The 21,229-nt window shown below is 36.7% G+C and overlaps 1 protein-coding gene across 2 annotated transcripts in view; it reads left to right on the plus strand.

Annotated features, from left to right (window-relative positions):
- The window catches only part of MXI1 (MAX interactor 1, dimerization protein), a 77,444-nt gene extending 59,660 nt beyond the window's left edge, over positions 1–17,784 (plus strand). For both annotated transcript variants that reach the window (XM_064488401.1, XM_031461736.2), the window contains exons 4-6: positions 9,727–9,841; positions 10,458–10,629; positions 15,202–17,784. In XM_064488401.1, the coding sequence (XP_064344471.1) occupies positions 9,727–9,841; positions 10,458–10,629; positions 15,202–15,365 (451 nt within the window). In that variant the 3' untranslated portion in view covers positions 15,366–17,784. The remainder of the gene's footprint in view (positions 1–9,726; positions 9,842–10,457; positions 10,630–15,201) is intronic.
- Positions 17,785–21,229: the final 3,445 nt, after the last annotated feature.

Below are 21,229 nucleotides of genomic sequence, written 5' to 3' on the forward strand. Positions count from 1 at the left end.
TAAATATTAGATCCCCGATTCTTCTCTCATTTAATTTCTTTCTGGGCTTATCCAGAGTAGAATCAAACTAAGATTTAGACAAATAGAAACAACTCACAAAGTATAGTGTTGCAGTCTTAATTTGAACCCAGTTTGTATTGTTAAAAGTTTGCCTTTTAGGAGACTATTGAAATTGTTGTTACTCTTTTGAATACCTTTCCTTTTCAGAAGGGCTTTTAAAATTAAAGTAGTTCTTAAGGCATGTTCACTTTCTACCTGCCTAAAACTGCTCATCTGTCAGTACTCTAATACCACTCTGAGAAAATTTCTGCTTTATCAGAGGAGTGCATGCCCAGGATTGGTGCCAGGTGTTATGTGAGGCTGCCTCTAAAAGTAACTCTCAAAAACTACTCTTCAACTGGGCTTTTTGTGGTCAGAAAAAAAAGTAATACAGTATATTGAAAGAGAAAGATCAGAAGAGTTAGGTAACTTTCAAATAAGAACATTAATTCTCTGTCGTTGTCAGGACTATAGCATGTTTTAAGTTCTGTGAATCTTATTTTTCCAGAGGTTCCAAATGCCCTACAAATACTTTAGGATTAATTTTCTTAATTGCATACTGGCCAACAGTTGCTCTTTGTTGCCCCTTTTCCTGCCCCAGATTTTATCTCCCTAAAACAAAACAAAAACAAAAAAACCCTGCATTTCAGTTTTAGAGAAATTTTGCTAAAATGGGGCTTTAAGAATAATCCCTGGCTGGCTTGACTGAATTGGCAGATGTCCAGCAATGCCAAACCATTTGCTGTCTGCCAGTAGTAAGCATGGTCACCACTTTTAGTCATTTAGCTCTCTATTTCAGGTTACTCACATTCAGTGCAAATTATGAATATTCATTTTCTACGCGTGCATAAATTCTTAGGCCAGAGTGTTTCTGTTCCATTAATAAAAAGTATCTTTCCTTGTAAGTGAATACACCCCCTTAAAATGAACTATTATGCTAATCACTTCATAGTGGGGCCATTTTTTAAAATTGAATTATAGTCAGTTTACAATGTTGTGTCAATTTCTGGTGTACAGCACAATGCTTCAGTCATACAGGAATATATGTATATTTGTCTTCATATTCTTTTTCACCATAAGCTACTACAAGATATCAAATATAGTTCCCTGTGCTATACAGTATAAACTTGTTTACCTATTTTGTATATACCAGTCAGTATATGCAAATCTCGAACTCCCAATTTATCCCTTCCCATCCCCTTCCCATAAGTTTGTTTTCTATGTCTGTAAGTCTGTTTCTGCTTTGTAAGTTCATTTGTCTTTCTTTTTTTTAGATCCCACATATGAGTGATATCATATAGTATTTTTCTTTCTCTTTCTGACTTACTTCACTTAGAACAACAATTTCCAGGTCCATCCATGTTGCTGCAAATGGCATTATTTTATTAATAGTGGGGCCATTTTTAAAGTTGTTATGCTATTTTCATTTTATGCTTCTAAATGAACATTTACATTAAAAAACATTCTTCGAGTGTGCTGTGTAGGATCGCCATTTTATTAGAGATCTTTAACAATATTTGTGTATTTCCCTCTGACATCCTGGACTATGATTTGATATAATAAAACAGTTGTACTGGGCTGTGGGTAGGAATGGGTCTGTGAGAATTAGACTTAAGCTTTTATAGAATAGTAAACTAATGCTTGTTGTGTGCATTTTATCTGTAAAACTAGGGCAGTGTCTTATAGAACGTTATCACTGTGTCTCAAATCTGACTTGCCAGCACGTAGAAAGTTTGTTTTGGTTTCAAAATGTACTTTACCCCATGGTGGCTGGCAGGGTACAATGCTATTGACATCACTGTGTTTCAAATAGAAAATTAACAAGTAGCTACTGTTGTGATTGCAGATTGCCTTCCCAGTCCCTGTGAGAGAATGCTTTTTCTTTTGGACAGCAACACTTCTCAGCCCCTTGGTACCATTAAATCAACCAATGGGGGCTGCCAGAATAGGGATGAACACCAACAAAGAACTGAAGAGTATAAAAACTGTTAATAATGCAAAAATCTTTAATCACTTTCCAAATTGAGGTGAAAGAGAAATGATTTTTAAAAATTTCTCTCCCACCCACATCCAAGTTTTGACACTAGGCCAGGTTCAGAGCCTGATCTCCCTAGAGAGGAGTATCCTTTCCCTCCACCCAAACCCCTGGAGAATTGCCAAAGGAAAATAAGCTATTTTGTATTTAGAACAAATTGCCACTGTTTTCACCAGTGATGTAGCCCTATTTCCCAGACTTTGAAACTTGGAATACAGAAAGTTCTTATGTGACCAAAGAAGAAATATGGTGAATGAATGATCAAGTTTCTTTTTTTTTTTAAACCAAATCCTCATAAACTGATAAGAGAAGGAATGAGATGTATGCATGGAAGCTAAGTTTAGCACAGACTGGACATCAAGTGAGCAATTTCTGTTAAATCACTTTGGAGATTGGGTTCCTTGTGGGAATTTCAGTAGAGAACATAAGCCCCTGGAACCAGATTTTAATTATTTTTTTCAAATGAGGTTGTCAAAAATCAAGTCTTCCTTAGAGATGAATGCAGGACAATAAAATTTTTTTTAATGTGTTCTGTACTTTAGGCTTCAAATGATCAGCAGTCCTGGGATCTTGTAAAAACTATACAGACATGTTTCTTGTGTTACCAGATGGGATAAAAAAATGTTCATTTAATTTTTTTTTCTCTTGCATTATGGAGTATTTCTTTTTAGACTTTTCTCTCTCATACTTGGATTTTCTTAGCTATTTTTTTCTTTTTTCCTCCTTAGTAATTGCCTTCCTGTCACTTGTTATTATCACCATTTCTTGAACAACAGCTGGAACAGAGGCCAAACTTAAATCAGTCAGATTTTCTGCTTGGTAGGAGGCCTGATGTCAGTAAGTTCAGAAGGTTAACATTGGTGACCAAAAAATTGGATTAAAAATTATCTATGAATTTTATTTGACATTGTTGCCTTGGTCTCCCATCACTATCAATACTTTAATAAGTCACTGTGTTGTAATGGCTGCAATTCTTAACCTTCTGCTTCACTATTAAAAGAGATGTTGACTCTAATCAAGAGTTAAGTTGAAGATTATCAGTTACTCTACATGTAGTCATCCTTGGTGGTGACCTCAGCTGCACACAGAAAAACCCAGTGTAGAGTTCTGGCATCCATAAGCAGATCCCTCATGAATGTTGGCCTGGCATCTGCTCATACTGTTTGGAGGCTCCTGTATAACCTCAATTTTGGTGAGTTAGAGAGACCCAGAAATCCACTAGAATTTGGTGCATCCCCCTCCCCACTGTGTGCCAGTCTCTCTTGTTTTGTGTTGGAAGAATTAAAATGACTAAAAAGTATGGATTCTGTTTTATCTAGAAGATAATTCAAATATAGTGTGATTAGTGTGAAAATCAAATACTAATTATCTGAGGAAGGGGTATGGCAAGCAAGGCCTCATGAAAGAAGCAGTAGTTGGCTGTGGGCTGACAAATGAGTTAGATGCTCACTAGGTGGACAGAGGAGAAAATTGTATTCCAGGTAGAGAAATTGGTAAACATAAACCTTTGGTTTGTGGAAGAGGTTTGCAAAAGGGTATGGGTAATGGGAAGTGGGGCCGGGCTGGAAAGGTGGTAGGCAGGAGGTCAGATTATAGCATCTTCCAACAGATAAAGATTATTACTGGTATCTGTTAAAAATCTTTACAGCATCTAATTCAGTGGCACAATAGGGTGCAGCTCATTGTTTACTGATGATTATTGTTTTTGACTAAGTGGCATTTCAGCCTCTTCATGCCTCTGAGATGTAAAGGCTAAATAAAATTTCAGCCTATACAGAATTGGTGTAGTCTGAGAAAGAATATGTTACTATTTTGTCATCATTTGTTTGAGCACTCACATCTCTCTCCCTCTCTCCTGCCCCCCACCTTCCTCTCTCTCTAAACCTTTGAAAGACATAATCCCAGCAGTAATTCAGAAATGATGTTCTGATGTCCAGAGCTCTGATAGTGATCTATAGTAAACTGCTCTAATAATTTGACATAGATTCCTGGAGGTCTTGGGTTGTATGGTAAAATAATTATTTGGAGTCTTCTTTTATTTTAAAAGTATACTTTGCATTATCTGTGCTTGTTTTTATATAAAATAGTATTCTTCATCCAAATCTTTGAGGAAAATTACAACTTCTGGTAGGCACTATATTTAATTTTCTGGCATTAAATACTCTCTGGCTCCCTCCCCTAAGGACTACTCTGATTTTATTGGGAGAAAGTGATTTTCAAAAGTCTTCCAAGTGTGAGTAGCTTGTATCTCAACCTTACTGATTTTCTGTCTTATTTTGTATATAGATGAGCCCTTTAGTGCTGAGGTGGACAATTTGACTGTAGAATAATTTATTTTACTTTAATATTGTATAGTATATATAATTTACAAAATGTATAACTTCATTTTAACACTTGTTGATATTCCTGTCTGATTATTTTACAAGATGCCAGTTGAATTAAGAGGAATATTAATGAAAGCAGCTTTTTTTTTTTTTTTTGAAAAGTAAGAAGAAGGTCCTAGCTATTCTCCTAAGTTTTTATTTTGTTGTCGTTAAGCCCCGTGACACCACAGCCAGTTCCAACGCTGAGGAAATGCCACTTACCAATTCACTCACTGGGAGTTAATAGTCTGTTTATTTTTTGTGAAGTAGATAATGTATAAGTTGTAAGTGAAACATATAATTATCATATGCCATTTTATGGGGATGGCTTGTCTAAGCTTTCTAATTTCACAAACAAAATAAGCTGAACAGCAAGAATATGATTATATTTGTTTTTGTAAATAAAATTCATGAGTAGCATGAATATGCTTGGTATCTGGATCCATTTTTAATATCATTTTTTTTATAAGAAAAGGAGGCAGGCAGTTGTTTTTGGTAACTTTGGAGATTTTCAGAAAATTCTTGCCATGTTACATTTTAGAGAAATGTTGGAATATAAAATATGTAGGATAAGCAGCTAGCTACTGTCATGTGCAGAAGTGTTGTGTAGGGAGTTGGGAAACCTGGCCACAAGCCACTGCAGCTTTGAAGAATGTGGCTTAAGGGAGGACTCACAGCCCCTTGCATAACGTTCAACAGAGGAAAATACAAGTACTGTTCCTATCACTTGACTTGTTTTCCATTTTGATTTAGTTATTTGGCAAAGTCTTGGTATCCTGTAGTGGAGGAATGAAAGACAAGCAAGTTCCAGTGAAGGACCGTGCCTCCAAGGGCATCAGCCAGTGGACAGTTTGTGAGGCTGGACAGGCGTTAAATTTCTTGTTGTTTGGACAGAGGGACTAGAGTTTCAAGAGATGACTTGAAAAAATATCATCATATGATACTTTCAGTTTTTTTATGAAAGGAAATTCTTTCCTCTCCTCCCTCAGCACTGCGTGCTTCCTATGGTTGATATACCTGTGCTTTAAAATATCACAGCTACTAGCAGGGGCCATTTTATAGCAAAATCATTTCCCCTCATGTTCTGTGATATTTCAGTTTGGCAGCAGAGTTTACAAGGTTTGAAATCAAAAGCAGCACTGGTTCCTTCAGGAAAAATGATCCCAATATACCAAAATAAAAGCTAAACAGACTCTAATTGTTCCTTTTCCCACAAGGAGCTTGCGCTGTTTGAAGGTGTAGGTAATTTTGATAGGACCTTCTCTCTAATAGGGTTAGTCACTGGGTATTGCCTCTTCCCCTGGGTAAAACCCACTTTTAAATCTCATTTTAAAACAGACCTCAAAGTGTCTTTGAAAATAAAAGTACCCTGGTTTCTTTCCATTCTCTTGCCCCACTCCCTCTCAGCAAGGAAACTCCTGTTTTCTCACAGGGCACCTCCTGCTGCAGGGTCTAATCCTAACTTTGCTTTACAGTCACTCATGCTAAACTAGGAAAGATTTTAGATGCATAGCTTTTATTGAGCCATCCATGTATTGTAAAAAGTTAGGTAAATGTTAACCAGGGTGCTAAATTTTTTTCTCATTTTCCATTAAGTCTAATTATGTCAATTTTACAACGTCAGCTTTTTTTTCCTGTTGGTTGTTAGTCTAGTGTTCATCAGAATATTCAGAGCAGCAGCCTTAACTATCCCCAGCCTTCTCACCCTACTTTCACTAAAGGTGCAGGGCCATGCCTTTCATGAATCCTTGTTCTTCATGTCAACCCTTCCTTCCTTGGACTTGAAAAAGATCATCTTATGGTACTTGCAAGTTTTTCCTCAGAACATAGAGATTTTCAAATCAAACCAAGCTTTTTTTCTTTTTCTTCTCTGTTTCTTGTCCTCTTTTCTCTCCTCCAGTGTCTTTCAGTTCATGATTTGGCAACTCCATACAGGAGGCTTCTGAGCCACCAGTCACATGAGAATGAAGTCAAGAAAAGAAAGGACCAGATGGCATCAAAAGATATGCCTTTCTAGGTCATTGGTGGTTAAGCTTGCAATCTGGTTACCAGCAGGGAGACTATGGGGGAGAGAGTAGAGAGCAGCACAGCATCATTGTAAGGGAGGAAGAATTTTGCCAGACAGTTCATTCCATAATTTGCTAGAGAGAAAATACTTACACATAGAGGAGAACAGATTTCCTGATTCAACTTTCCAGATAACAATCACAGGGAATCCATTGCATTTACTTGAAAGTGGCATATAAGCACCTGTGGAAAACTGTGTGCAGTATTTGGATGGCAACTTTGAAAAGTGTGACACCGCCTTGGTCAGCTGCTAACCTCCAACTTCCATTAACCCTTTGTTATTCTGTTCTCCAAATGCCTGATTCACTTACAAGGACAAGAACTGGAGGAAATGACACTGGCTCCAGCCACATATACACCTTTCCCCACAGAGGAGCAGAGGACATCGTTCACCACGCATCCTTTATACTGTTACCTATTTTGGAGGGCTGTGTTTACAAAACATGGCAAGTGGCATCACTGCCTTTTATGAGACATGATATCTCAGGGTCTGTTTTCTTGGTATAAACTGTATCTTGGAGCAGTTAAAATTACTTGAGTGAAGAAATGTTCAATAATGGCTAATAAAAAAAAATTCTTAGAAGGCAGTCTGCCTTCCTCGTTCTTTTAGGCATTACTTACACCCTGACTCCTTTGGCCTGGGCAGCTCCTGATTTGAGTGTTCTTGTGAGATCACCAGACAGCTGAACTTGGCTGATATTTTCCTATAGAATTCCAGTTCACTTGTTTTGAATGAAACAAATTAAAATGTTTTTAATTTTAGGTTTAAACTTGGTCCCTATATATGAACTTTGAATCCTTTCTTCTTAATTACCTTGAAAACCCTTGCTTTTTCATAAACAAATTCAGTATCCCTCAAGTTTAGAGTCAAGTTTCAACTCCTTTATAAGGCTACCTTCTCCAATTATTATCTCTCCTTTTATACAGTTTCTGCTGCCCTTGATAGCTGTATGACTCATTTCATTGTGAACCAAATGAAACAAAAAAAAAATTTCATTCTGTAATCTGGATTATAAACTCTTGAAGTTTACTTTTTTTTTTTTTTAACTTCTCCCACTCAAGCAAGTGTCTGGAACATTGCTGAGTACACAAAAGTCATGTAATAAATAATGCAACTGAATGAATTTTTAAAAAGAAAAAACACAGACATTTTAATATTGTTAGTTGATTTTTGCCTAGATTTTAATATGACTTTAACTTAGATCTCACAAAACAGAAAATTGACCCTTTTTTTTTCTTGATATGAAACTACAGTAAAGAGTCATTCTGAAGTTTCATATAGTAAAATTAAAAGATGTTTCCTATATATGTACTGAATTTCTGGGGTTAAATAATTTAAATAAAATTGACAAGTTATTCCTGTGGCAACATACTTGTGAGCTTTACTAGTTAGTTGCTTTGTTAACTTTTTTAGATGACTAAATTCAGAGGCCCCTTGGGAGCCTCTGATTATTAGCAAGAGAACCACCAGTCTCTCTCTACCCTCCGGTCACATCATATAGTGCAGTTGTTAGGCATATACTGTAATAATCTTAATGAAGAGTTTAATGGCACTCTTTACTGTGAATTTATTGTTGTTTCATTTTAGTCTGCTCAGTAAAAGCACTCTGTGATCATGTGAGATTTTCCAGTTAAAAATGAAAATTCTGCTAAAGGTTCTATGATTTGGGGTAGCACAGCAGGGGAAGGGAGTGACTTTAAAATTATTAGATCTCATTAAGGGGAATCCATTGATAAACCTTTCATTTAAGAAAAATGAAAAATTTTCCTTGTCCACATCAGGTATGTCAGGTTTCAGCCTGGAACCAATTACTAGATTTGAGTTAGTGAACTCAGTAAAGAGCTTTGGAATGGAAATATCTAACGGGCTAGTGGGTACTGGAAGAATCTTGACCATTCATCAGCCATACCTCTGACCTCACTACCCCTTAGTCATCCTTTCAGTGACAGAATTGGCTGGCTTCTCCTAACCCTCTTTGAAATTTCTAGCATTTGAGAGTTTCTCTTGACATTATTTCTTGTGTATTATTAAGACAGAGAAAGCATAGTTTGGTGGATGAGCTAGTAAACCATTTTGGCCCTCTTTGAGGAGAAAATGGAGGATGTATTTTCCAGGGTCAGTTGCTAAATGTACAGTTATAGCTCTTTAAGGAATAGGGTCATCTATGAACACATTTGTGGGTTTTCTTTTCAGATATACTATTAACTGCTGAATTATGTTATACCTTATGACGCACAGGACCACATATGTGAACTAGTATTGTTTCAGGGTGGAATTATGTACCCAGAACTCTCATCATGGTAATCACAGTTCCTGTAGGGTACAGGGAATGTAAATTTATGAGGTTCTCTGCTAGCATTTCCAGGAGAAATTTCCCATAACTGGCCCACAGGATGGGTATATTAATGCATGGACTTTTAGTGAAGAATTTTGTGACCTGATTTTTTTCTGTGTGTAGAAAACTGGAGGTAGCAAGTAAGAGAGGAAAGGGATAAAGAGAAATAAAAATGAAAAGCTAATAGTAGCTGGTACACTTAGGTATTAGGAAGCAGGAGACTGTTCCATGAGTTGTGGTTTTAGTGGCTAGAATTGGCCTCAGGGCCATATATTTTGCCTAACCCTATCCTTGCTGGTCACAGAATTTTGCTGTTTTCTGTTGTGTTGGATCATACAAAGTTGTCATTTTTATAAATGAGAAATGGTTTACTACCAGAAATTTTGTGTGGTTCAACCTAATACATAATAACAGACACTGTTGGATGGTTACAGTTGTGGATAGGAGGTTGTGTGTGTCTGTAAATGAAAAGCGGGAGGGAGGAAATGGAAATTTGTGAGCATTTTGGGGTACTGAAGCTGAAAATGTCTACTCTAGCCTGTGGTTTTAGGCATTCAAAATCAAATACAGTTGCCTCAGTATGCTTTCCTACTTCCATGTTAATGCAGTTGAGACAGTTTATGGGGCAGGTGAAAATTAAATCACTTCTGACAGAGGATTACCATTGGGAATAACAATCTGAAGTGACCGGTGTCCGCAGCGTGCAACAGAAATGGCAGAGATGGAAAGCCTGTAGGCACACCTGCACTTGCATGCAGATACTTTGTTGAAACTGATTTAGGGTGTAACAAGGCTACAGACTGAATAATGTGCAAATTAATAGATTTTAGGACGTTTTTAGTGGAATATTCAGGCTGTGCTGATTTGACTTTTTTGTCTTCCTTAGACGAGCTCATCTTCGCCTGTGTTTAGAACGCTTGAAAGTTCTGATTCCACTAGGACCAGACTGCACCAGGCACACAACGCTAGGTTTGCTCAACAAAGCCAAAGCACACATCAAGGTAAGAATTTTTACTTTCATATTTACACATGATTCTCTCAGTCCTGATTTCTTTTTAGCAATTCCTATTCATGTATATCAGCCATCTCACAGTGCCCTCCTTTAATAACTGACCTCAAGAGAAATTTTCTGAAAACTTATCAGCTAATCTGGTGGGAGCAATATAACCTGATTAAACTGAACTGTTTTGACAGCATGGCGATTTGAAGAGCTGGGAATATGAGGAAAATAACAATTACTCTGCTGATGCCCTGAAGGAAGGCAGTTGTGCCCTCTGGTGGAGATGGCTTCATTTGGCTCTGTCCCTCAGTATTTTTCCATCAAACTATACTGCAGAGCAAGTTTCTCTTTCGTGGAGACAACTTGACAGACTGAGAATTCCGTTCTGTCCTACTAATGTAGCATTCATTACACATACGCACAAAAAAAGTGAAGAAAACTATTTTTGATGTTTAAAAATATATATTTATGTATGTTCTTAAATATACACATACATTTGTATAGTCATTCGTGTTTCCTTGGTCAAAGAAGAAATCTTTTGAGATGTTAGGTAGGAATCAGTTTTTATTGTTTCTGCTGGACTACACACAAACCTAAATACCACTTTATCATTGTAGAAACTTGAAGAAGCTGAAAGGAAGAGCCAGCACCAGCTAGAGAACTTGGAACGAGAACAGAGATTTTTGAAGCGGCGACTGGAACAGCTGCAGGGTCCTCAGGAGATGGAACGAATACGAATGGACAGCATTGGATCAACTATTTCTTCAGATCGTTCTGATTCAGAGCGAGGTAGGCAGTGTGCTGCTTCCCTAATGAAATACTAGCATCCCTATGACTGGACTTAGGGAAGGTAGGTTGGAGGACACTGTATTTGCTTTCTTCTTTTTTGCCAACAAGTATGTAACATTCTAGATTTTATACAGTCACAGTATTGTCTAGCAATACCTGTATGAACTATAGAACCTTTTTTCTTGGTTATGTATGTATTTAAAATTTTAGACTTAAAGTTTTAAGTTTTCTGTAGAAAACTGTAGAGTTCTCATACCATTCATGCAGGTTCCCCTAATGTTAGTATCTTATGTAATCATAATACAGTTACCGAAACCAAAAAAATTAACAATCATGCAATAGTGTTACTCTATAAACCTTATTCAAATTTCACCACTCTTCCCAAAAATGTCCTTTGCCTACTCCAAGATCCAGTGCAGGATCCTACATTGCATTAGCTAGCTCTTCAGTCTTTCATGACCATGCCACTTTTGAAGAATATTGGTCAGTTATTTTATGCAGTGTTCCTCAATTTGGGTTTGTCTGATGTTTTCTCATTAGAATGAGGTGTTACACATTTGAGGGGAAGAGATGTCACAGAAGTAATGTTGGGCCCTTCTCAATTCATTGCATCAGGAAAATACAGGATGTTGATATGTTTTATAACTGGTGATGTTAATTTTTAAACCTATATTTTAAAGTACCACATCCTTTATTTCTCTTTACATCTGTCCCAGAACATTTGTCTTTGGCAGAATTCAAGAACAAAAATCAACTGAAAAAGAAACTGTTTGAACTCTACTGATCTGCTCATCTATAGCTCCCACCCGCCACACCACAGTAAAAGATCCCAGAGGTGAACTCTGGTGACTTTAAGCTTTATATTTGGTAAACTAGAGCTCATGAGATCTTGAGAATTCTAAATTTCTTTTGACTTTTTATTATGGAAATTTTCAAACATACACAAAAGTAGAATAGGATAATGAACTCTCACATACCCATCATCCAGTTTGAACAGCTGTCAACATCCTGTCACTCTTATTTCACCTGTTCTTTACCACCTCACCACTTTTTCTAGAATGCAGGAATCAAATGGAATGTTTTAAATCAAATATCTGGAATGTTTTAAATCAAATCTCAGATAACATTATCGCTTTGTCCCTAAATACTTCAGTATCTATCTTTAATAAATAGGACTTTAAAGAATATAATACTATTATAAGAGCCCACACAACTAATAAAATCAGATAATACTTTTTTTAAGCCTTTTATTTATTTTAAACTTATTTTTTTATTTTTGGGGGGGAGGTAATTCGGTTTTTATTTATTTATCTTTAATGGAAGTACTGGGGATTGAACCCAGGACCTTGTACATGCTAGGCATGCACTCTACCACTGAGCTATATACCCCACCACCCCGATAATCCTATTTAATGTCATCTAATACCCAGTCTCTGATAGCTTGTCTCAAAAATGGCATCTTACCATTGGTATGTTTGAATTATAATCCAAACAAAGTTCACACTGCATTTGCTTGTACCTTTTAAGATACAGTTGATCCTTGAACAACAGGTTTGAACTGCACGGGTCCACTTATATGAGGATGTTTTTCAATAAATACGCGCTACAGTACTACACGATCTGCAGTTGGTTGAATCCACAGATAGGGAGGACTGACTGTAATGCTATATTCAGATTTTTGACTGCGTGGAGGGTTTGGCATCCCTAACTCCCTGTTGTTCAAGGGTCAGCTGTACTTTTAATCTATAATAGTTTTCCTTTCCCCAATGTCAGTTATTTGTTGTCAAAACTGGGAAAACTGGGTCATTTTCCTTACATATAGTTTCCCCCATTCTAGATTTGGCTAATGAATCCTCATGATGTCACTTAACATGTTCTGTCCCCTGGGGGGAGGGAAATAGCTCAATGGTAGACCACAAGCTTAGCATGCACGAGGCCCTGGGTTTGATCCCCAGTACCTCCACTGAAAAAAAGCAGTATTTTTGTCCCTCATATTTCTTGTAAACTAGTTGGTAGATCTAGGGGCTTGATTAAATTCATATTTTTTGAGGCAAGAATCCTGCATGAGTGGTGCTGTGTACTTCCTGTTGCATCAGTATTATGTTTAGTTGTCCCATGCTAGTGAGAACACTGGTCAGTGAGTTCAGGTGATGTCATCTTGATACATCTATGCAATTGTATCAACTTTTCACATAATAGTTTTAGTAATCATTGATGACTGTTGCTCTGATCATTACTTTTGCTTGTTTGATTTATGAGGGGGAGGTAATTAGGTTTACTCACTTCTGTTTGGAGGAGGTACTGGAGATTGAACCCAGGACCTCATGCGTACTAAGCATGTGCTCTACCACTTGAGCTATACCCTTCCCCCTGCCCTGATCATTACTCTATTAAGTGTAACAAAATAATGGTTTTCTAATTTTGTCATTCTTCTTGGGTTTATTAACTTTTTCTTCTTTAAAGAAATTTCCTCATCAACTTTTTGGTTACCCTGAAAAAGTCCTTACTGGGAAGACAGGATAAATACTTTTTCTTGTTTTGGTTTTGCTTCATCAATTTTCTAAATAATGAGTTGATGCCTTAGCAACCTCCAGAGGTAACAAGGTTTTGTGTTCTGTTCTTTGTTTTTGATTATCTTATGAACTCATGTTTTCATGTACTGAATGTGTTCCAGTCCACTGTAGTCATTCTTTTTAATTCTTTTTTAATACTTAATTTCCCAAATTCTGTGGGAGCCTTTCAGATGGGTTTTAAATTCCCTTTAACACAACCCTTGGATTTGTTTTTGTTGTTTTGCTATGTAAAAGTTTATTTTTTATGTGGCACTCAGGTTTGAAGAACAAAAGTTTACAAGTAGCAGCAGGAACCTCAAGGCTATCTATATTTGAGTGACAGGGGAGGTGTAGCAGAAAGAACCCCGAATCAGGAGGCGACTTGGTCCTAGTCTTTCTTTTGCAGCTTACTAGCTCTGTGACCTGCAGGCTTTAACTGCCCTTCTTGCTGTTATCTCCTCCTTGTACCCACCCCACCTCCGAATTTCAGAGGATGTGTCTTCATCATTATAGTTCTTTTTTAGTATTCCCAGGAGTGTGCAAGTACCTTACTACCTTTTTGGGGGGAGGGGAGAATTAGGTTTATTTATTTATTTAATGGAGGTACTGGGGATTGAACCCAGGATCTCGTGCATGCTAAGCCACACACTCTACCACTGAGCTATACCCTCACCCCCAGTTCTTATCCTTATCCAGCAGCCTTCTTTCCCAGCGTTACAAAGACTTTTAGTAAAATCTCTAGTCCATTTGGCTAGAGCAGTCTCTCATTTTACTTTGTTTTGAGTTCAGCAAGCTCTGTTGGATAGGGTGTCTTGATTTTATTTCCCAAATGTAGGTTGGATGAGTGATGTTAAGAAACACTAAATAGCCTACAAAGCATTATGGATATGAAACAAATAATTAAGAATTCATAGGATTATTTGTGCAGCTTGTTTGGGCAACTGCCTACATTTTAAAAACAGATTGCTAAAACTTTCCGAAGCAACAAGCCCTTTGAAAATTATTCTTTGAAATAACTTACTCTGTCTTCTTGGGCTCAGCAACAATCTGCTTTTCTTAAAGCAGTTGTGATCAATGTGAACCATTAAAGTCAGTGCCAAATATGAAACACCAGGCTTTGAATTTAAGAGAACTGAAGGATATTGAGTTCATGCCAGCTGTTGTGGGAGAAAACAATTTTTCAACTGCCTTTTATTTTTTTAATATATTTTTTAATGTATTACTGGTGATCAATTATTGATATTAAGATCTCTAGAGACAGCTGGGTCATACTGTATTTAGGATTTTTTAAAATCATTTTTGGTTTTTGAAGTTAAATACCACCACTGAAATGCCATTACTATAATCTTTACTATAGCCTGCTCTATAATCCAGAGACTTTTAAGCCTTAGGTCCTCATTTCAAGCTATATCTGATGCAGGAAAATTAAAGTGAATTGAAGACAAATCCCTGAGTCCACTTTATAACAACTGGCTTCTTTTGGTTATTGAATGGTCAGAGATCTTTATGATGAATCCCAAAAGTCTGTAGAACTGTCTGTAGAATGATACCACCAAAGGCTTGGATGGGTACATTTTCTAGTTCTCTTATATTAAATTTATGCTTTTTTCCCCCTTTAAGGCAACTCTGCTTAATAAACATCACTGAGAATTAGTTTCTAGTTTAATGTAAAACAGATGTGGTTAAATCAACTGGGATTGGGATCTTTTAATATTAAGCACTAATTCCCAAACAGGTCAACTGCTTTTGGTGGGAGGTCTAGACAGACTGGCATCAAAGGCTTTAGTATACTTGCTGCCTGAATTGAGACCACCACTCTATACCAGACATTTCCCTTTGTAAAATATATCACTGTGTCTCCTCACCTTTGGTTCCTTCTGTTCTTCAGAGATCACTGATAATAGCTTGTATAACAATGACTTTATACCACAAAAAGTAATCACTTTTCCTCATCCCTGTTAGTCCTTGAAAGTGCACATATATTAGGTTACTAATGTTCTTCCTTTTTTCCCTTTGGCAGAGGAGATTGAAGTGGATGTTGAAAGCACAGAGTTCTCCCATGGAGAAGTGGACAATATCAGTACCACCAGCATCAGTGACATTGATGACCACAGCAGCCTGCAGAGTATTGGGAGTGACGAGGGTTACTCCAGTGCCAGTGTCAAACTTTCATTCACTTCCTAGAACCCAGCATGACATAACAGTGCAGGGCAAAATATTCACTGGGCCAATTCAATCCAAACAATCTCTTAAATTGGGTTCATGATGCAGTCTCCTCTTTAAAACTAAACAAAACTATACTTGAACAAAAAGGGTCAAAAGACCTCCATTTAAGCAAATATTTAGCAAAAAGTGGGGCAGAGCCTCCCCAACAGAACAAATATTCATAATATTCGTATTTGAAAATCAGTTTCTAATGGCAGCAGAAAACTTGTATGAAATTTTCTTGATTTGATTGAGTTGATTTGAAAGAGGACATTGGAGATTCCATCCTCTTTTCTTTTCTAGTTTGCTCATACTACATTGAGTAGACACATTTAAGGATGGGATTATGAACCCTTCCTGAGCTTTTTGGTCCTAAAAACAAACAAAAATCAAACGTATAGTAATGACAAGACAAGATAATCAGGCATTAATCTTGGATGGCTAAAGATCTATTAAAACTCAGCCTGGGACAGCTTATCATGAAGCCTGTGGATGATCAATTCTTTAAAAATACAACAACAAAAAAATTCATTTCATGCTCTGCAAAGGAGAGACTCCCATGAAGCCTTTTGAAAGGGATCATCATGCAGCTCAGCTTTCTGTTGGATTCCATGCTAAGCAAGCTAACCTTATCCTGCATTGTTAGCAGTAGGGCACCCAACCGCCAGCTCAACAGTCAGCTGCCCTTAGGCCCTTGGGCAGCATGGGGCAGTCCATGTGCATGACAGCCTCTACCACACAGGGCCTCAGTTCAGATTTAGGGGCCAGAAGGAAAAAGATCCACGTGCCTCTGTGTCTGCGTGGGCCAGAAGAGTTGTGCACGCAGATTAGCAGGCCAAGGTCTGAGCCACGGCAGCATTTTTATTTCAGATTTTGATAAATGTTTGTATGTGTTGAAAACCAAAATGACATCTTTTTAAAGCTTGTCCATAAGAAACATAGACGTCTTTTATAGTAAAAAAAAAAAAAAAAAAAAAAAAAACCACATGGGAAAAAATCATCTATTTTGATGCAGCATTTGATAATGATAAAACACCTCACACCTCACTCTTTATAGTGCACAAAATGAATGAGGTCTGGGCTAAGTAAAAAAAGGTCAATGCTGTTTTTGTTTTCTTTTAGAATCATTTTTTTTTTACCATCTTTTAACCATCTGATAAATATAGTAGACACACTATCATAGTTAACATAGTTAAGTTTGGCACTTGTCTCATTTTAATGTAAAGATCTGCTTCCATTTTCCTACAGGCAGTCTCTCTCCTTCCTCACAATCCCACTGTGCAGGTGCTATTGTTGCTCTTGTCAAGATTTTCAGAAATGTTACTTTCTTTTAAGTGAAATTTCTAGCCTGCACTTTGATGTCATGTGTTCCCTTTGTTCTTTCAAACTCCAAGGCCCTATCCCTTACCCCAGGAAGCCTTGGAAACCTTACCCTGCTCTTTGGACTTTGTATACTTTAAATAATTTAACTACCCTTAATTACTTAAAAAAGAAAAAAAAAAAAGCTTTATGATTTTCATAACTTATTGCTGATTTTCATGGGTTGTTAATTTCAGTCCTGTAGTTTTATTTTGTTTAGATAGGGCTGGGCAAGGAAAAAGAAAATAAAGACAACCATATTTAGCAGTGCAGAGTTGAGTTGTGTGTGTAATGTTAGACTATCCTTTGTAAGTAGCACTTTAACAGCTTTCACTGCTTCTATATATGAAGTGAACCATCTTGGTCACACACAAGGCCTCATCATGTACTTACTTGTTCTTGTGCTCTTCCTGTGCCTCCAAAAATATTTTATCCTTGATTGTGGTATGTTTGAGTGGAAGAATTTCTTTGAAGTAGATGTGTGAAAAACTGCATGCCTTTAGAAGCCCGTTATTAGAACTTGCTACTTCAGGTGCTGGGGACTTAATGAAAAACATGATAAAACAAATTCACTTCTGTGGCCCAGATAAATTATTTCTGGTTTCATTTATTAATTACTCCTGGCTGGGTCAAAATGTTGCTCTATATAGTTGCTTACTTTTGACTTTCCCAAGGGAGACAATTGGAAGACTGCTACCTACCATGGGAAGTAGATGGAAGCCGATGACCGAGCTTCCATTTTGTTAATCCCATGGCATTCACTTGCATCACCTGCCTAGGGCTAGAATTTGGGACTTCAGGTGAACTTGAGGTGCTGCCATTTTGTTGTATATGTACAGAATGGTGGGCTGGGAAGCCTTTCTCACAAACCTATAATACCTATTTCAACTGCCCCCTAAATTCCTCCTCCCCTGGTTTGTTTTCTTGGGGGAAGGGGATGGATTGTATGATGAGTGAGACGTATTAATTTTTTAAAAGACAAATCGACTTTGAAGATACAAAAAGTTAACTGCAAGAAATAAAAATTGTGAATGAAGAATACCCGAGTGCTTTTTGTACCACCCTTTTCTATGAAGGAAAAAATGAGTGAGCAGCCACACCTTGAGAGGCAACTATCTCCTTAAATGTCTGTTTTAGTACTATTTCAGTGATTTGAATTAATGGCAATTTAACTCATTGCCATTTCCTGTTTATAATTTAAACAGCTACCTTTTTGACTGATAATTTCACATAATCCTAACTGCAAATGGTTTAATGTACCCGATAATCTTAACTGCTTCAGCTAGGATGCAAAGCCATTTGTCATTGTTTTTATCTGTTCTACAAAGTAACTTTTTAGGGAAACCTTTTGGCTATACTATTCAAACTGAACATTAGTCTGGAAGTTCCCATTTAGTCCCCAGTAACCTGAGTTAATGTTGCCCTCTGTGTAAAATGTCTGAGTGATGTATTAATAGGTACAGATAAATCCTACTTCTGTACATATTATTACAAAAGAAAATTCTGATGAAGTTAATGTAACTAGTTTCTGATTAGGAATGAGAAACCCCAGCAAAAATGCCTCTTCAGGGCCATAACAATGACAACTTCTTTTAACATTATGAAAGGATCTTAAAAGGCAGTGAGGATTTTTGAGGCAAAGCTCCTAACCTAAGGCCACACTGCTTCCTGGGTATTCTCATAAGAAAATTGTTTAGCCTCTTGGGGAAGGTTTTTTCTAGAGTTTGTTTTCTTCCACTTGAAGAAGCAACTAGCTGCCCTTTCTCTTTCTTTTATTAACCTTCCACCTCAAAAATTCCATACACTCTTCCAAAAACAGCATAAAAAGGGAGGAACAAGGGTTTTGGTCACGTTGAAATAGATGTTCTAATATTTGCTAAGGACCCTGGGCAAATTACTTAGTTTCTTCATGGAAACTGTTTCGTCCTGAAAAGTTGGTAATAAATACTAACTCCGTCCTGAAAGGTTGTAAAGATTAAAACTTACACAAATGCACCCCATCCCCATAATCTAGGAATTTGTAGTGCCGAAGTAAATTAAAGTGGTGTGGACTTCTCTACTTTCTCTGATGAATGCAGCCTTCTAATCTTTGTCCTTAATCTTGAATTTTAATTATCCCGAGTCTTGCAGAAAAAGACTTAATAAAATGGTTCATTTTCACAAAATTCCATGGCAGGTTAATATGTTGTAAGTCAATTTTGACACCCTGTAGAAATTTTTAAACAGAAGCTTCATAAGATTCATTTATCTCTGGTTTTAGAACCAGTCTTTCTATTTCTAAAAGAGGGAAAGGACCTGTGCTTGAGAGTACGTTATACACTGATAATAACCATTGCATAATAATTGAGTGCTCTAATTAGTATTTTAGTGCTGGCCTTGTGAAGAAAAAAATCTTATTGGCCTATGTACCAGATCAAACAAGAAACTAGTTTTCTTGTGGAATACACCTGATTCTTTTAAATAATCAGTATAGTATAAGGATAGATGTCCAGGCTGACAGCTTCACTTGTTTTTGTTTTACCTTCCTATATAGTAATAAATTATTAGGGGAAATGGCTTAAATGAAGCTCTTTTAAAGTACTGCCAACTTTCTGTAACTTTGGAATTATTATTTCCTCAAGCCCTTAGCTATGGAGGAATGCTTTTTAAAGTATTTATTGGTAGGACAATAACTGGGATATTTTAGACTTTCACACCAGGGCACAGAATAGCATTGTAAAAATAACAATAGCCATAAAGTATCTCTAAAATGTATATAAAAAATACAAATTTAAGAAGTCGGTTATTTCTAAATTAGCAGCTTCATCACACTTACTCTGAAAGCTAGGTCAACTAAGCTTGACAGTTAGGAGGGGAAAAACTTGGCGAAAGAACCAAAGGGATACTTACTCCTCCTTCCTGCATACTTCTGAGCAATGTACAACTGGACAATTACCATCTATTAAAGACTAGCCTAGCTGTAGATCTCAGGCTTCAACTTTAGTTTTCCCAGGATATAGAGTCAAAGTGTTTCCTCCAAGCCTGAATTCTTTGTTTCTCTGGTCAGAAATTCACTGCATCTTGCTAAAGTGAGTACAGGGCTTGAAAGGGGAAAAAACAAAAGCACATCAGTTTCACCAAGGAAAATCATGAGCCAGCAAAATAATAACCATGATTTGGGGGCCTCAAGTTGAGAAAGTAGCCCTTCAAAAAAAAGCAAACCTTTTCTTTTAACGAGCATAACTATGGCTTTAGCTTTGCTCTTAAAAAAGACTAAGCTGGGGAAACAAATTATAATTTTAATAATTCCAGTAACTTAAGTTTGTACTGGTTTTGTAAAAATCAACTGGTGAGGTGCTTGGTAGAAGTAAATTGCTAGTTTTTATTTTCAGGGAACTAAAAGGTGACTTAAGTATCCAAAATTTGATATTTTTAGTTAATTCAGCTGTTAAGTACCACAAGCTCAGCATTATTCCCAGATCTGCTTTACCCTCCTCAAGGCCACAAAAGAACCATTTTTATATACATAAGCTGAATTCAAGGCAGAAAAGGCAAGTGAAGACCCTCATAGAAATCTAACGCTTTTGTCTGTCCTTTTTTTAAACTACTTATTTTTGGCTATGCCGAAACAAATTCTTAGAATGTCAATATTGGTTTCTGAACCTCTTTTCTGAGATGTTTCTTAAGAACATATCTATATACATAGACATGCTTAAAAAAAAAAAAAGGTGTAAGGGGAGTCAACAACTTGGGTTTTGTTTAAACTATGGTATTACCTGTTATTTTGCCTGATAGGCTCTTCCTCTCCACTGCAGTAAAAATTCAGTTTAACTTGCAACTCAAAAATCCTAGATACAAAGAATGTTTACATTTACTGTTGAACTTACAAGTTACCATTTATACTAACTGGCTTTTTCATAGTATAATACAAATACTTAATACAGGTCAGCACATGTTTATTGAACTCTCCAAATATTAACAAATACAAAACCTTATTGGTTTTAATAGATTTTCTTCCTTTATATTTAAGTTAATACCAAGCTGAGGCAAAAAGCCAAATCAAAGCTTTAAAAATATATTTTGGCTTAAATCGTAAGTGGTATTTTTCACCTTACATAATCACAATCTACAGACACACCACTTACAAAACCGTAATTTTCCTTTGTTACCTGCTGGTTTTCCCTTGTCATTTTAAAGGCAAACACACTCAGCATTAAAACTGCATTGTAAAGGAAATACATACACATACATGCATACCCTTCATTGTGAGAAAACAAGCATTGAAAAAAAAAACAAGTAGTTACATTAAACGGACCCATTTCATTTTGGTTTGATGCCTGAGTCTTCATAATTGGGCTCAGAAAACTGCCAGTTATTAAGGAAATTTTTCCTTCATTTCAAAAATCGAACTGTTTTTACATTTAACCTAAAACATGGTGCTCAGCCAGGGATGCACATTGGAATCATCTGTGGTGTTTGTCAAAAAATAGACATACGTTGGCCTA

The sequence above is a fragment of the Camelus dromedarius genome, chromosome 8, assembly GCF_036321535.1.
Source record: "Camelus dromedarius isolate mCamDro1 chromosome 8, mCamDro1.pat, whole genome shotgun sequence".
Lineage (NCBI taxonomy): Eukaryota > Metazoa > Chordata > Mammalia > Artiodactyla > Camelidae > Camelus > Camelus dromedarius.